Below are 16,636 nucleotides of genomic sequence, written 5' to 3'. Positions count from 1 at the left end.
ATGGGGAAACCCATTTAGTACTGGTTCCCTTCAATAAAGATCTTCTCATGACAAATATTCTTGGTCCAGACCAGGGGAGAATGACTGCCCCCTCTCAGTGAAGCAACGGCAGTTCAAGGCCGACCGCGGTACTGCAGGCATTGTTAGCAGAAAACAGAATCAAATTGTATTTGTCACTGTGTGCCGAATACTTCACAGTGAAATGCTTTCTTACAAGCCCTTAAACAATGCAGTTCAAGAAATAAAGTCAAGAAAATATTTCCCAAAAAATTAATTAAAATCCAATCAAATAAAAAAGTAACACAAGAAAATGACATAACAATAATGAGCAATATACATGGGGTACCGGTACCGAGTCAATGTGCTGGGGTACCCGTTAGTCAAGGTCATTTGTGAAATGACTATGCATAGATAATAAAACAGCAAGTAGCAGTAGTGTAAAAACAGTATTATGGCTTGGGGGTGGAAGCTGTTAAGGAGCCTTTTGGTACTAGACTTGGCGCTCCGGTACCGCTTGCTGTGCGGTAACTTGGGTGACTAGAGTCGTTGACAATTTTTTGGGCTTTCCTCTGACACTGCCTAGTATATAGGTCCTGGATGTCAGGAAGCTTGGCCCCAGTGATGTACTAGACCGTACGCACTTCCCTCTGTAGCGCATTACGGTCAGATGCCAAGCAGTTGCCATACCAGACGGTGATGCAACCGGTCAGGATGCTCTCGATGGTAAAGCTGTAGAACTGTTTGAGGATCTGAGAACCTATGCCAAATCTTTTTAGTCTCCTGGTGGGGGAAAGGTGTTGTCGTGCCCTCTTCACAACTGCCTTGGTGTGTTTGGACCATGATAGTTCGTTGGTGAGGTTGGCACCAAGGAACTTGAAATTCTCGACCCGCTCCATTTCAGCCCCGTCGATGTTACATAGAGGGACAGGTTGTTGCCCTGGCACCACACTGCCAGGTGTCTGACCTCCTCCCTATAGTCTGTCTCATTGTTGTCGGTGAGCAGGCCTACCAGTGGTGTCTCATTAGCAAACGTAATGATGGTGTTGGAGTTGTGCTTGGCCAAGCAGTCATGGGTGAACAGGGAGTACAGGAGGGGACTAAGCACACACCCCTGAGGGGCCCCAGTGTTGAGGATCAGCGTGACAGATGTGTTGTTGCCTACCATTACCACCTGGGGACGGCCCGTCAGCAAGTCCAGGATCTCGAGACTTCTTTCATATTAGACATTGCGCACCAGCAGTTATTGACAAATAGACACCCAGCCCAGCCCCTCGACTTAACAGACGTAGTAGCTGCTCTGTCCTGACGATGCACAGAGAAGCCAGCCAGCTCCATATTTTCTGCGTCGTCGTTCAGCCACATCTCGTGAACGATAAGATATTACAGTTTTTAATGTCCCGTTGGTGGGATAGTCTTAATCGTAGATCGTCCAGTTTGTTTTCCAATGATTGCACATTGGCCAATAATACGGAGGGTAGTGGTGGTTTACCAACTCGTCGGCACCCCGCCCCTTATATTATTTTTCTTCACGAGGATGACAGGGATTTGGGCCTTGTCTCAACAAAGCAGTATATCCTTTGCATCAGACTCAAAAAATATTTGTCCAGTTCGAGTAATGAGTGAGTAATTGCTGTTCTGACGTCCAGAAGCTCTTTTCGGTCATAAGAGACAGTAGCAGCAATGTTATGTACAGAATGAGTTACAAACAATGAAAAAAACGAACAAAATAAAACAGTTGGTTACGAGCCCGTAAAACTGTATATACAGTTGAAGTCGGAAGTGTATTCCTGACAATATACAATTAAATGTCATGTATTCCTGACATTTAATCCTAGTAAAAAATCCCTGTCTTAGGTCAGTTAGGATCACCACTTTATTTTAAGAATGTGAAATGTCAGAATAATATTTGAGAGAATGATTTATTTCAGCTTTTATTTCTTTCATCACATTCCCAGTGGGTCAGAAGTTTACATACACTCAATTAGTATTTGGTCGCATTGCATTGAAATTGTTTAACTTATCAAACGTTTCAGGTAACCTTCCACAAGCTTCTCACAATAACCCCATTCCCCCTGACAGAGCTGGTGTAACTGTGTGAGGTTTGTAGGCCTCCTTGCTGGCACACGCTTTTTTAGTTCTATGTCTATGTCTATAGGATTGAGGTCAGTGCTTTGTGATGGCCACTTCAATACCTTGACTTTACTATCCTTAAGACATTTTGCCACAACTTTGGAAGTGTATTTGGGGTCATTGTCCATTTGGAAGACCCATTTGCGACCAAGCTTTAACTTCCTGACTGATGTCTTGAGATGTTGCTTTTGTTTCATCAGACCAGAGGACTTTTCTCCAAAAAGTACGATCTTTGTCCACATGTGCAGATGCAAACAATAGTCTGGCTTTTTTTATGCCAGTTTTGGAGCAGTGGCTTCTTCCTCGCTGAGCAGCCTTTCAGATTATGTCGACATGTTTCCTCCAGCATCTTCACAAGGTCCTTTGCTGTTGTTCCGGGATTCATTTGCATTTTTCGCACCAAAGTATGTTCATCTCTAGGAGACAGAACCCGTCTCCTTCCTGAGCGGTATGACGGCTGTGGTGTCCCATGGTGTTTATACTCACGTACTCTTGTTTGTACAGATGAACATGGTACCTTCAGGCGTTTGGAAATTGCACCCAGGGATGAACCAGACTTGTGGAGGTCTACAATTATTTTTCTGAGGTCTTTCTTTTGATTTTCCCATGATGTCAAGCAAAGAGGCACTGAGTTTGAAGGTATGCCTTGAAATACATCCACAGGTACACCTCCAATTGACTCATATGATGTCAATTAGCCAGAAGCTTATAAAGCCATGACATCATTGAGTCTGTCTGGGATTAAATGAAGAGAGAGAAGCACCTGAGGCTGCTTAAATCCACAGAAGAACTGTGGTTAGTTATCCAAGATGTTTGGGCAAACCTACCTGCCGAGTTCCTTCAAAAACTGTGTGCAAGTGTATCTACAAGCATTTATGCTGTTTTAAAGGGTGGTCACACCAAATATGGATTTGATTTAGATTTTTCTTCTGTTCACTCACTTTGCATTTAGTTCATTGATAAATATAATCTATTAGCATGTCTATTTTTGAAAAATTCTTACTTTACAGCATTTTTTCACACCTGCCTAAAACTTTTGCACAGTACTGTATATGGGGGATTGGAAATGAGGCTGACAATTACATTGATAGAAGCCACAATCTTTCTGCAACATTAAAGCTGCCCCCTACAAAAACTACTGAAAATATGAATTAAAAAAAGAGAGAGTGTGTCACTTTGTGTGGAAACAAAGTAATGAGGAGAACACAATGTCCTCTGACTTCAATGGCCACCTTGCTGCGCTGCTCACCAGGAACAACCAGGCGACATCATTTTGTTAACCACACTTCACAAGTCAAACACAATGACCTCACGCTGAAACCATTTGAGCAATATGATGTCCATTCAATCGCACATAATAAAACTCAAACAGGCCTAATGATGGAAAGGCCTTATTAACTGCAGTAGTGGTGCCAAAGTTAATACAGCATTAGAGGTACTGTAGAGATGGAGGGTTGGAATTCAAATAAAAGACATGGTCTGAGAGGGGCTGTCAGGAGGAATGTAACATAAACCCTGGAGAAGTGGTTTAAGTTGACCCTCTTGAGTTCTAAAGGAGATGTACAGATAGATGAGGCAGCTTTGTTGTGGAAGCGCTGCTCTTATTACTTCCTGGTGCAGTTAAATGAAAATTAAATCACAGCCAGACAGAGAACGAGTGAACGCGAGATAGACAGAGGGGAAGTAGGTCAAACCCAGCAGAGAGAGAAAGAGAGAGAGGGATTGAGACGGATACCAGCAGGCTCTTACTGTCCCCTCTCACTCATACCCATGACCTGACAATCTCGCCTGGACAATTTGAGGCCGGGAATGCGAGTCCCCATCCGAGCGGCAGAGACCCACTGTGGCGATAACAGTCACGCACATCTGGGCTTGATTAATCTGGCCTGGTCGGGACCAGGAAGGGACAACCTCTGGTCCAGATGTGTCCATCTGGAACTCTGAATCACTCTGGGCCACATCCACAACCCCCCACTAACTAACAAACTAAACCCTCCATACATCCTGCTCTTCTACCAGTCAACTATGCATTAAAAACTAATGTAAATCTCATAATAATCACACTAATGTTGGACTCATATGGTCCAATGCTTTATGTCCATCATGCTTTCATCTGGTTTTGATTTAATCATACATCGGAACAATTTCAGTAAAACTAAGTTCTGGAAGTGAGCGAGGAGCATGAACAGGACCTTTATGGAGAGCTATAGGGAAGTTGTTCATGCAAAAGGTATGAGATGACATGGAAGGGAGCCATTTAAAGAAACAAAGAGAAAGAAAGAGAGAGAAGAGAGCTGGGAATTGAGCTGCCATTCCTTTGATCAGCAGTAAGACCCTCAAAGTGAGGAGGCGTCTGGGCGCTCCCATGGCCAAACCTTTCAGAAGCAGCGCTAGACGACTGCTTGAGGATCTAGCCAAGTTCAGCAGAGCCCTGTCTATGTGTGCATATGACTGAAGGAAAACACACCGTAGGTCGGCCGCCAAGCTAGGCCAAACAAAAGACTGGAGCGCTCCGAGCGCTCACTCTTTTAATGGACTCAATAACAATCGCCTTGCCAGGGTGTCTATGTCTCAGCGCCACAAGACCCGACTGACTCAGAACCAGACAGACAGGCCAAGCAGTGTGTGTGTGTGTGTGTGTGTGTGTGTGTGTGTGTATGTTGACCATGACCAGGGAACATGAACAATCCAGGGCCAGAAGAGTTAGAAATGGGAATGGGGTATAAAGGAACTGAGGTACTGGCTGGGCCGAAGTCGACAACATTCGGAAGCAATTTGGTCTAATTACAGTTAAAATTGCTCTATAGATCCAAACTATTCGCCGGATCCCTCCCTCCTGTATCCTGCCTTTCACCACCATCTGTCTCCTTTCCAGGTATTTTCAGTTTCCTCCACATGCTCCCAACGACGAAGCACAGATCACTAGAAATCAAATTATTGGCCTTTCAAAACTCAGCAAAGGCTACCTAATAAGTTAAGACAGTCTCCTCATAGGAATGCATTGCATATCTGTTACATTAGAAGCAAGGCCAAAATACTAAACATCTGCCAAGATGTGCTGGCTAAGTGTAACCCATCCCAGAGTTGGGTTAATGAGGTCACTTTATGGACTCTCACCTACATAAGATCTGTCTAGCCCATCAGATCAACATCTGTAACTGGGTCAAACGCGATCTTTCCCTATTCCCCTTTTCCTGCCTGAGAGAAAGCCTCTGATGAGAGGAGATGGGAATGGGACAATCTGGCAGGTGAGAAAAGGGATGCTAATCCAGTCTGGAAAGCCGGCCAAGTTGTTTGGGAAACGCTCCCGACGTCAAGCTGCACGATCACAGGGAAGAGGGAAGGAACGCCGCCGACATGCCTTCTTATGTCAACGGTCGGTGGAAACCAAGGGAAAGCGGGAGAAAATCAGCCAATTCCAAAGCGATACGTAGATGATGTATGGAGACTAGGGTTGCACATTTTACGGAGGTGGAAACCTTCCGTGGGAATTAACGGGAATATATGGGAATTAACAGGAATATATGGGAATTAACGGAAATATATGCAAAATAATATTAATACCATTTAAATGTAGATGTTTTTTGCATTGGAAATATTTACCATATCACATGGAGACAGAAATAAACATTTTACCTTATCATAAGTAGACAAATGCAAATGATTAAATCTTTCCAATATAATTTTTTTTAAATAAAATGGTTACGAATTTAACTTTAATTAAATGAGTTGACTCTTCACATGGGATGATTTCACAGAACATCAAAAGAAAGGGAATATTGAATGATCCCCAATGATCCATCGCATCTCCCAAAAATGTTTTCAACATACATCTGTAAAATGATAGTCTAGAAACTAAAGCTTTGGTTGTCTCCTCTCAGGCTTCCATGTCTTCCCCCTGGACCTCCTCAATGTCGACCTCTTGAACATCAGACTGACTGTCACTTTCCAACCTTGTTGAAGGATGGCTCGTTGTCAGGCTCTAAAAGCCTCAAATTTGTCCAAATTGCCACCAATTTTTCAACCCTTGTATTGATCAGCCTGTTGCGTGCTTTGGTGTGTGTGTTTCCAAACAAAGACCAGTTGCGCTCTGAGACAGCTGATGTTGGTGGAATTTGGAGGATAATGGAGGCAACAAGGGAAAAAGCCTCAGATCCACAAAGTCCCTTCCACCAGGTGGCTGATGAGATATGTTGACACGATTGCCATATTGCGTGTCCATCCCAAAGCCCTTGCTTGGAAGTGTACTTCACCAGACTGCCAATAACCTTGCCCTCATCCAGGCCAAGGTGGCAAGACACGGTAGTGATGACACTATAGGCCTTGTTGATCTCTGCACCAGACAGGATGTTCTTGCCAGCATACTTGGGGTCCAACATGTACACTGTGGCGTGTATGGGCTTCAGGCAGAAGTCTTCACGCTTTTTGATGTATTTCAGAACTGCAGTTTCCTCTGCTTGGAGCAATGGTGACGTGGGCAGGGCAGTACATATTTCTTCTCTTACATCTGCAAGCAGAGTCTGAACATCAGACAGGATGGCATTGTTTCCCTCAATCCGTGCAATGGCTACTGCTATAGGTTTCAGGTTGCTTTACCACTCTCTCCCAAAATACATCATCCAGGAAGATCCTCTTGATGGGGCTGTCCATGTCAGTGTGATGACCCTCCCACTCTGTCTGCCGTATTCTCTCTTTGTTCTTGTTTCCTTATTAGGATGCTGGTGGGCGGAGTTGGGAGGGTCGTCAGCTACATGGGAAACACCTGGGCCCGGTGTGTCCCAGGATAAATACACCACTTCCCCATTTATGGAGAAGACTCTCTCCATGCAGACACCTTTATAGATTTTGTGTCTTGGTGGTTTTTGGTTGTTTGCTTGGGCACTGTTCAACACCCTGCATTATCACATTCATGCATACAAATCACTCACTTACACTACTGATTACACACACCATTGTATATTGTACTTAGTTTACTTTATTTAATAAATATATATTTTGTTACTCCTTATCTCCACGTTGTCTCCTTTTGTTACGGGCTTTGAACCGGTTCGTGACAAGTGGGAGCTCATCCGGGATCTTTGAACATATTGGTTTGGGAGAACGTGGAGGTAATGTTAAATTCTGTACGTGTTTGATAGGCCCAGTATTGGTTGCCTTTGTTGTTTGGTTTGTGTGCTGCGTTGGAGAGAGCATAATGGTTCGTTTCCAGGCCCCTGCCCAGCCTGGAAACTCTTGTTCTACTTTCTGTTGGGACATTGGTCTAAGGATGTGAGTAAATTGGCTATGTACCTCGGTGGGAGATTTGGGTAGGGTAGTGGAACTTGCTACCTGGCGCTATAGCCTTTTTCCCATGAGCGGCTTAGCGACGCGTTTCATTTTTGGAATATGTTGGGCATGGATAAATGTTTGTTATTTTTGTGTGGTGTCTGTGGACTGAGCAGTTGTCTCGGGGGCACATCCGTGGCTTGGTGGAATTTGCCAGCATGCTGGGGAGTTTTACTTCCTTGCCAGCGGGCTACAGTGCGTAAATACCCACCGCAAATCCGCACAAAGACTAGGGTTGAGTTATTGTCTCGTGTCTCATCTCTCTTCTGTGGTGCTCAGGGTGATTGTCAGTTCTCTGGTTGTGGTCTGATGTGCTCAGCAGAGGGGTTGAGCAAGATTATTTACTTATGACTATGGCGTCTTATGTAGACGAGTTAATTCGCTTTCCATCAGAGGAACTGTTAGAATTATGTACTAAAGAACAGCTGTTGAAGATCGCTGAACACTACAAGGTTGAATGATTGAAATTCTGTTACGTTGGGAAGTGACTGAATCATTGGGAGTTGTAAAAATTAAGGACCCTGATCTTTCGTTGGAGTTTGTAGCTGATGCGGTATCTTGTGCCCTGTTCCTGAATGTTTACGTGACTGACCATTGTTTGGTGTTGTCATGTCCTATCTTTCCTGTCTGTTCCCTCCTGGTCTTGTGTTCTTCTTTCCTCTTAAATGTTGCTTCCTGTGCGCAGAGGCTGTGTCAATTTGGGGGGGGGGGGGGCAGAGCTCGGTATGTTCCGGGGTCCTTGTTGGTCCCCGGTTTTATGGGGGGACTGTGACAACCCTCCCTCTGCCGTTTCTCTCTTTGTTCTTGTTTCCTTATTAGGATGCCGGTGGGCGGAGTTGGGAGGGTCGTCAGCTACATGGGAAACACTTGGGCCCGGTGTGTCCCAGGATAAATACACCACTTCCCCATTCATGGAGACTCTCTCCATGCAGACACCTTTTTTTGATTTGGTTGTGTCCTGGTGGTTTTTGGTTGTTTGCTTTGGCACCGTTCAACACCCTGCATTATCACATTCATGCATGCAAAACACTCACTTACACTACTGATTACACACACCATTGTACTTAGTTTACTTTATTTAATAAATATATATTGTTAGTCCTTATCTCCCTTTTGTTACGGGCTTTGAGCTGGCTCATGACACAGCAGACTGTGATATGGCTATTTCTTGGAGACTCATTCCCCTCCAAGAGGCTGTCAAACATGATGACAACACCACCCGAACGGGTGTTGCTGGGCAGCTTCAATGTGGTGCTCTTATTCTTCTCACTTTGCTTGGTGAGGTAGATTGCTACTGTTACTTGATGACCCTTCACATACCTAACCATTTCCTTGGCTCTCTTGTGTGTCCATTGTTTTCAGTGCCATGATGTCCTTGAGGAGCAGATTCAATGCATGAGCAGCACAGCCAATGCTTGTGATGTGAGGGCAGGACTCCTCCACTTTAGACCAAGCAGCCTTCATGGTTGCAGCATTGTTTGTCTTGTAGAATACTGGTTGAGGGGTGGAGATGTAGTTAATTATTCCTTGCCCACAAACATTCAACCACCCATCAGAGGTTGCAATAGTCTGCTTTCTCTACAATTTGTTTGACCTTCACTTGAACTCTGAACTTTGCATCCAGCAAAAGAGTAGATAAAGCATGTCTGGTTGCAGGGGTGTATGCTGGAAAAAGAACATTCAGAAGTCTCTCCCAATACACATTGCCTGTGAGCATCAGAGGTGAACCAGTTGCATACACAGCTCGAGCAAGACATTCATCAGCATGTCTCTGACTATGTTCCTCCATTGAGTCAAAAAAAACTTCTGATTCCAGGAGGACCATGAGCTGTTGCTATCGATAAGGTGTCTGATTTGACCTTGAATAGAAGTATACAGACTTTTGTCAGAGGTTGCTTGTTGTGACCGCTGAGGGAACTTTATGCACTTGGCCAGATGATTCTGCATCTTTATTGCATTCTTCACAAATGATTTAGCACAGTATTTGCAAATGTACACAGCTTTTCCTTCATTAGCTGCAGTGAAATGTCTCCACACATCAGTTCCCGTGTCATTTTTCTACAAAGATTAGGAAAACAAATACAATTCCATGTAAAAAATAAATAGCTAAGCAGTTAGATTAAACAACAGATAAATGTTTTTAAATGATATATGTCTGGAAAAAAGTGAATTAACACTCCTCAGTTAGCAGGCTCAAGCAAGCTAAACCCCACATGGTAGCAAAACCTAACTAGCAGAAATTGTTAAGTTAGAAATGATTTAAACACACTCTGTTGAAGGCTACTATTTACTAGTTAACAAAACTGAATGTCATATACAATATATTCACCCCACCCAGTATTGTAATCGAAACTTACCAGAAAGCATGTAGTCCTTGCCTCGGACAGTGTAGTAGTGTGGGCTCAATAGCATCTAATTTGTGTGCAAGATCTTGAGAATCAGCTGTACATGTGATGGAAGAATGCACTGTGCATGCAGAGGGTTGCAATTCCATTGAATTGGGGATAGTTCAACCAAAATATCCCACAAGACCTAGAATCCCACAAGACCCACTGTTATACGTCATTTTTTTTGATGGACTTAAGCTAAATACCCCAAATTCCAGGGCTTAACTTCCCATGGAAAGTTCCAGACCTTTTGCCACCCTAATGGGGACAAATGGAGGGTTGAGATAAGATATTATTATACTCAATGAAACATGTTGTGATTACATGGGAAGGCAGTCATTCATACTGGTCTGGAAAGAGGTCAGCCTCCTCAGTGAGTGAGGAGGAAACAGAAGACACTCACAGGTCTTCCTGTGGCTGCTTCAGTTTCCTGACCTGGAGGCCCTTAGACTCATACAGCTGAGAGATTTACAACTCGCTGAAACAGGACGGACCGTGTCTTCTTCTCGTCATCTCTTTATCTCATAGCCGAGACAGGTGCTTTTCCACTTATCCCAAGCATGTTTGTGTGTGTGTGCGCGTGTGTGTATGTTTGTGCATACATCTGACTGCATGTGTGTGTCTGTGTGCGTGTGTTCACGTAAGCTTGCGTGCATCAGTGTGTATGTGTGTATCTAGCTACACTCCTCAAATGTATGTACACTAGGTGTGTGTGTTATTCTCATTTTGGCACAAACTGTGCTGTTCCTGTTTCTGTTATCAACAGCATTATCAACAGCCCTTAAATCTACTTTCCCTTCAGCTTAATGGCTCTAAGAGGCTGAACCCTTCCTCAGGACACTCACCCAAACGTGATGATACGCTAGAATGCGTCCCTGTGTAAACCCTTGCTTTGAGACGGTGGGAGATTGTGGGAGACACAGGGGAAAGTGAGGGAGATAAGCTCAAATGCAGGATAACAATCTTGGCACCAGACCGCTTTGTTGCCTGACTGGTAAGTTAATAGATAGCATTCTTTGAGGCAGAAACCACCACTGTGGATAATTATGCAGAACACACACACGTCTGTGGAAACCCAAGTGAACACACAGGGCTACAGTAGATACAGGACAGTTCTTGCTCACCCATTAAACGTGTGTTTTACGGTCTGTTCTCACTCGTTTCACTAATCGTCTTGGCACAGATACATTTTATTCCCATCTCAAGTCCATTCTAACAACAGTTTCTACTCTAATTCAGAACAAATTGACTTACGGTAGCCTGAGTTCCAGTGTATTTCTGCTGTAGTCATCTTGTCACAGTCTGGTTTGTGGCATGTGGCATTACTGACTGCAGAAACAGTCAGGCACCCAGGCTACAAGTAGACATACTACTAAAGAAGCGTCCTTATCTACTATTGTACTAAATTGAGTAACATTAATAGGACATTTCTGGGCTCCGTTGGGTACATTGACAGGACTCTCGCTTCTCAACTGATTTTCCATCAGACAAGATCAAAGGCTACCCTTCACTGTTCCTCTTAGGACCACAAATGTATTTATGATTTGTGCCACTATGAAAAGCAGACGCAAAAAAACAGCATGTTTTTTTTTTTTAAACATTTCCAATGACACACAAAACATAACATGGCGATGTCATTAAAACAACATAAAAGGCATAACATGGCGATGTCATTAAAACAACATAAAAGGCATAACATGGCGATGAGGTAGAGTTACTGTACTGTACTCATTACAGAGTTTACGGGTCTCTCTTTTTGGCAGCATGTCCCATTCTGAGGTCTCTATGGAGCGAAAAAATGACACACTTCTTTCCCGAGGACACACCCTTCCCTTCCACTGGGGGAGCCTTTGACAGATTACATGATGGAGACAGAAATAGCAACACTTCCCCCTTTCCATCCCCTCGTCACCGTCCTGACGTCATCATGGGCCAGCTCTCTGGGCTGGACTGGGCTGACTGTGTGGGCCCATAAGGGTAACACTGTTCACTATTGGACCTGAGCCTGGTTAATGGGCCGAGATACACTGGACACATGAGCAGAACAACTCCCCATTGCCGCATTCATATAGCTGCTTCGTAATGAGAGGGCTTGGTGCTCCAGGCTGCAGAATGGACAGCTGCAGGCTGGAGGAGGCTGGGGATGGTGGGAAACTCAGCTGATTAGAGAGGGGCCCGAGTGGCTGTCAGTCTCCACTGTAATTCATGCTTAACTAGCCTGTCAGTGACACACACACACACACACACACACACACACACACACACTCCTCTGCGCCTCACCCTGACAGAGAAACCTATTAGACCAGCAGCTTTCCCTGTGACTCATAGACAGTACATCGACAGAGGAAAACACCCACACCTACTGTAACTGTAATGTACTGTCAAAGCACCTCTGGGCTTGGTTTTACCGTAACACCTCACTTCAAAAACCACTAATTGCAACCTTGGAGAGTCAAAGATTTATCTAGCTGGACGTCTTCACAGGACAGAGTAGTGAAATCTCTGGTAATAATGACATGTCAATTCTCACTGAGTTAAGGAAGCCCTGGGCTTATGTGAGAATTAAAGCACATCTCTCTTTAGGTAGATGTGGATGATTGAGGAGGCTATAGAGGGACAGTTTTACAGCCTCTCCCAGACTTCAACGGACACAGTGAGGAGGTCGGGTCAGCGCCACGCACGCAAGTGCACGCGCACATGCACAAACGCACACACTTTGAGGCGGTGGGAGGTTTGCTGGAGGGCTGAGGGGGTCCGGTGGTCTCCCTTCTCTCAAGACTGTTTTTGTTTGGCCGCGCCTCGCTCTGTGTACACAGCTGGGGAATCCATTTTTACTTTTACCCCCTGCCTCTACCTCCATCCCTCCCTCCCTCCTTCCCTCGCTCCACTCCTGGAGCGAGAACCGTATTGTGGAGCGAGAACTGTATTTTTTATTGCCAGATTTCTGCGAGCCCCCCCCCCCCTCACCCCCTCCCTGTTGTGTTTTCCAGGAGAAAGGGGAGGCCAGGGGAGAGGTGGGTTAGGTGAGGGGAAGGGGTCGAGTCCTTGGGCTGTTAGGTCTAGCTGGAGGCCACACTAGGTCTGTGACCACTATGGGACAAGTCTGTCGGTACATTTTGGGGACGAGCTGAAATCCAATTCATTAAATTGACAAACGTAGATCCCTTTTTCTGAGGATCTTTTGACTCATGAATTGGAATTGCAGCTCACTTCCAGAATTGACTGAATTGAAATGGCATTGATCCAGACCCTACTGAGACACACCCCCAGTGACACATAGCCCCATAGCCTTACCTCTTCCTAACCATTCATCTTAGCTTTAGCCTCCACAGAAGGGAGTCCACTATCCACAAAATTAGACAACCAGATTACAGTCAATGGTCAAGTCTAGGGAGACAGACCCCCACGGTGTCTGTATGTGTGCACTTACTGTATGCAGTCACACTATGTCTAGACTGATATGAAGCTCATATATGCAGTAGATCAAAGCCTCTAAAGGTCCTGGCTCACTATCTTCCACAGCACTGGTGGGTGTGTTGTGATAAAGCGGGGGGGGGGGGGGGGGGGGGGGGGGCAGTCTGTGTCGCCACATGATTGTGTGGCGTCTCTCATCAGAGTCCCAGGCACTGTTGTGATAATGTCTCTTTCTGTTCGAGGTTTTCATCAACTCTTAAAAAGAACCAATGGAGGTCGATAGGCGGCTTCTTTAGTGTTAAAAAAACAACGTGTTTCAGTTATAGTCCTACAGCCGTGTTTCCCAACTCCGCTCCTTCACTACCCCCAACAGCACAGGATTATGTTGTTGCCCCTGACACGCACACCTGAGTTGAATCAGGTTTCTTTTTGACGGGTGCGACAACTAAAATATGTGCTGTTGGGGGTACTGGAGGACCGGAGTTGGGAAACACTGATCTACACTGGAGTTGCCCATCCCTATATACACTTCAAACACTTTGGTTGTGAACACTAAATATCAAGAAACATTCCTCTGTCAACTTCAATGTATTCTCCAAGAGTCGTTGAATCGCTCTACATATCCAGCCTGTGAGCAGACACAGGGTTTATGGGATGAGCCAGGATCCTGTGTTGATAATGTAAACCGTCTATGAGCAGACCTGTGGGTTTTACAGTAGGGGTGAAGTGGGATGACTGGGAAGGCTCTTACCTCTCTCGCACTGCGGCCCAGTGAAGCCGTAGACACAGGCACATCTGTTGGGCCCAATGCAGCGCCCGCCGTTCTGGCAACCATTCTCACACACAGCTACAGAGAGGAGAGGGGAAGAGGCGTGTTAGGGTTCTGATACAGCCGGACAGAAACACACACACACACGATAGCCGGGGGAGTGCGGTGTTCAAAGTGAGGTAGATACTCACGCTGTCCACAGTGGTTGCCGGTGTAGCCTTTCTGACAGGAGCAGGAGTCCTCTTGGCAGCTGCCTCCGTTCATACACCTGACATTACAGCTCTGCACTGTGGGACACATACAGGGGTCAACAAACGCAGCCGGGGAAAACTTGCTACTGCTAGCCAAGAACCTCAACTCAACCAGCTGGTCACACACACACACACACACACACACACACACACACACACACACAATGACCTCCAAAGGTAACTTCAACACCTCAGGTGCTCGGTTTAACTTGGAACATCATTACAGTTCAACTCCATATTTGTGTAACAAGGATCCCGTATCACTAACAGTTAGCCCAATGCCTGGCAGTGACACTTGGGTCCTGACTGTCTTTTACATACTGGTATTTGGGCTGTGACAGCTTTTTAGTTTAACTCAACTATATCACTCACTTTTCACTATTACAGTTTTGTAGCGCGCTCGACTGCAACAGAAACGTCTGGGCTGTATTTGTGTAGACCTAATTGTATTAGTCTATTGTTGAGAACTGTACTGCCACACAAGGCCCAGGACGCAGTTTAATCAAACAGACCGTGAAGGCTATAAGTTGAGCCAGCTGTGTCCTATAGATGGGAATGTGCTGAGATCAGAAAGCTTCAATCCTGGCGGAGCAGCATTCTTAGAACTCTAAGCAGCAAGCTTTCCACAGACAGAGAGACAGACAGACAGACAGAGCCTTTCCGAGACAGACAGATAGACATACAGAGACACTCAGTATATTCGGGGGGAAGTGGGGAGATGCTCTATCCAACCAGATCTGACAGAGACCAGGCAGCCTACAGCAGAGACCAGGCAGCCTACAGCAGAGACCAGGCAGCCTACAGCCGAGACCAGGCAGCCTACAGCCGAGACCAGCCAGCCTACAGCCGAGACCAGCCAGCCTACAGCCGAGACCAGCCAGCCTACAGCAGAGACCAGCCAGCCTACAGCCGAGACCAGCCAGCCTACAGCCGAGACCAGCCAGCCTACAGCAGAGACCAGCCCATAGCAGAGTGGTAAAATGAGAGGGCTTAGTCAGTCTCCCTAAAAACGCAGAACATTTCATGAGACTACTTCCACAGTAATTGATTCTGGCAGATGCCTATGTTTCTACTCAGCCTGGGTAGAACGGTACATGATGCCCATGCAAGCCGTTGATTGGAAGTTGGAACACCCTTCTCCCTATCTTGCTACCATCTTTAATTACTGTCATTCATCTCTTTCTCTAGCTTGCTGCCATCTTTAATTACTCTCATTCATCTCTTTCTCTAGCTTGCTGCCATCTTTAATTACTGTAATTCATCTCTCTATCTTGCTGCAATCTTTCATTACTGTAATTCATCTCTCTTTCTCTCTTGCTGCCATCTTTAATTACTGTAATTCATCTCTCTATCTTGCTGCCATCTTTAATTACTGTAATTCATCCCTCTTTCTCTACAGGCTGTGATTCATGAGGTGGCGAGGGGATACAGCATGACTGGATTTCCTGGACCCCTTCTTCGCCTATTCAGTTTTTCTAGAACTTTCAGTTACTGTAAATGACCCAGTAGTACCATTCTGACTGACTGTGCACAGCAAACCTAGCTAACGCCCAGTCTGACTCTAGGCCTGGCTAGCGTCTCGTGCAGACACTTAGTGATGGATTAGCGTGAATGCCTTTGGACAAGAGGTTTATGAGTTTCTGTACAGGTCTGCACGGCATGGGGAAGACCGATCTTTTCTCCCCAGACTCAACCTCAGCTCAACTCAGAGCTCCAGGGCAGTGGGCCATATCGTTTAACTCCCACAGCATTCAGGCTAATCTCTAAGGCCAACAGGGAAATGAAACATGAAAAATGACTCTATTGACTGATTGCAGCGCCGAACCTCGATGCACTGCAAGGGGGAAAACAACTAGCGAGGACACAATTTTCCCCCCACAATTTTTCATGACATAATCATGCAAACGTTTCAGCTCAGGAGAATTCGTCAATTTTTCAAATGTCTCTCATCCGTTCCAGAAAAAATATTCTAAATAGGTCACAAAGGGAGGGGCGAGGGGGGGATTGGAAGAACATCAGACATGGCTGTAGACTCAGTTTACAGAACTTTTGTGTTACAGCACGTTTAGGGTTGAAGGGGTTCATGTGTTTTCTCTGTAATGGGGGGTTGGTGGAAATAGAGGGGGTGGAAGGGGGAATGATCTCACAGGCTAGACCAGCTACCCCCACCCCCAGATGAGGAGAGATGGTACATTCCTGTGACCGGTGCCTAGAATGCCACACGTGCAGGAGGTTGGGGTCCCACAGAACATGAATCACAGTGCACCTCTGTGTGGCTGCCCTGTGGGTCGGCCTGCATCCTCCACATCTGTGAGTTTTTTTTTGTTTTTTTGACGGGAGGTAAACTAGTGGTGGTGGGG

The 16,636-nt window shown here is 45.5% G+C and overlaps 1 protein-coding gene across 3 annotated transcripts in view; it reads right to left on the bottom strand.

Annotated features, from left to right (window-relative positions):
* The window catches only part of LOC110524227 (fibrillin-2), a 92,113-nt gene that overhangs the window by 56,696 nt on the left and 18,781 nt on the right, over positions 1–16,636 (bottom strand). For all 3 annotated transcript variants that reach the window (XM_036978001.2, XM_090235462.1, XM_036978000.2), the window contains exons 5-6: positions 14,217–14,312; positions 14,008–14,103 (exon numbers count right to left, since the gene is read on the bottom strand). In XM_036978001.2, the coding sequence (XP_036833896.2) occupies positions 14,008–14,103; positions 14,217–14,312 (192 nt within the window). The remainder of the gene's footprint in view (positions 1–14,007; positions 14,104–14,216; positions 14,313–16,636) is intronic.

Source organism: Oncorhynchus mykiss, chromosome 5 (assembly GCF_057628025.1).
Source record: "Oncorhynchus mykiss isolate SJ-2025 chromosome 5, ASM5762802v1, whole genome shotgun sequence".
NCBI classification, from domain to species: domain Eukaryota; kingdom Metazoa; phylum Chordata; class Actinopteri; order Salmoniformes; family Salmonidae; genus Oncorhynchus; species Oncorhynchus mykiss.
Note: the sequence above shows the minus strand (reverse complement) of the source record. Positions and strands in the feature narration are given on the sequence as shown.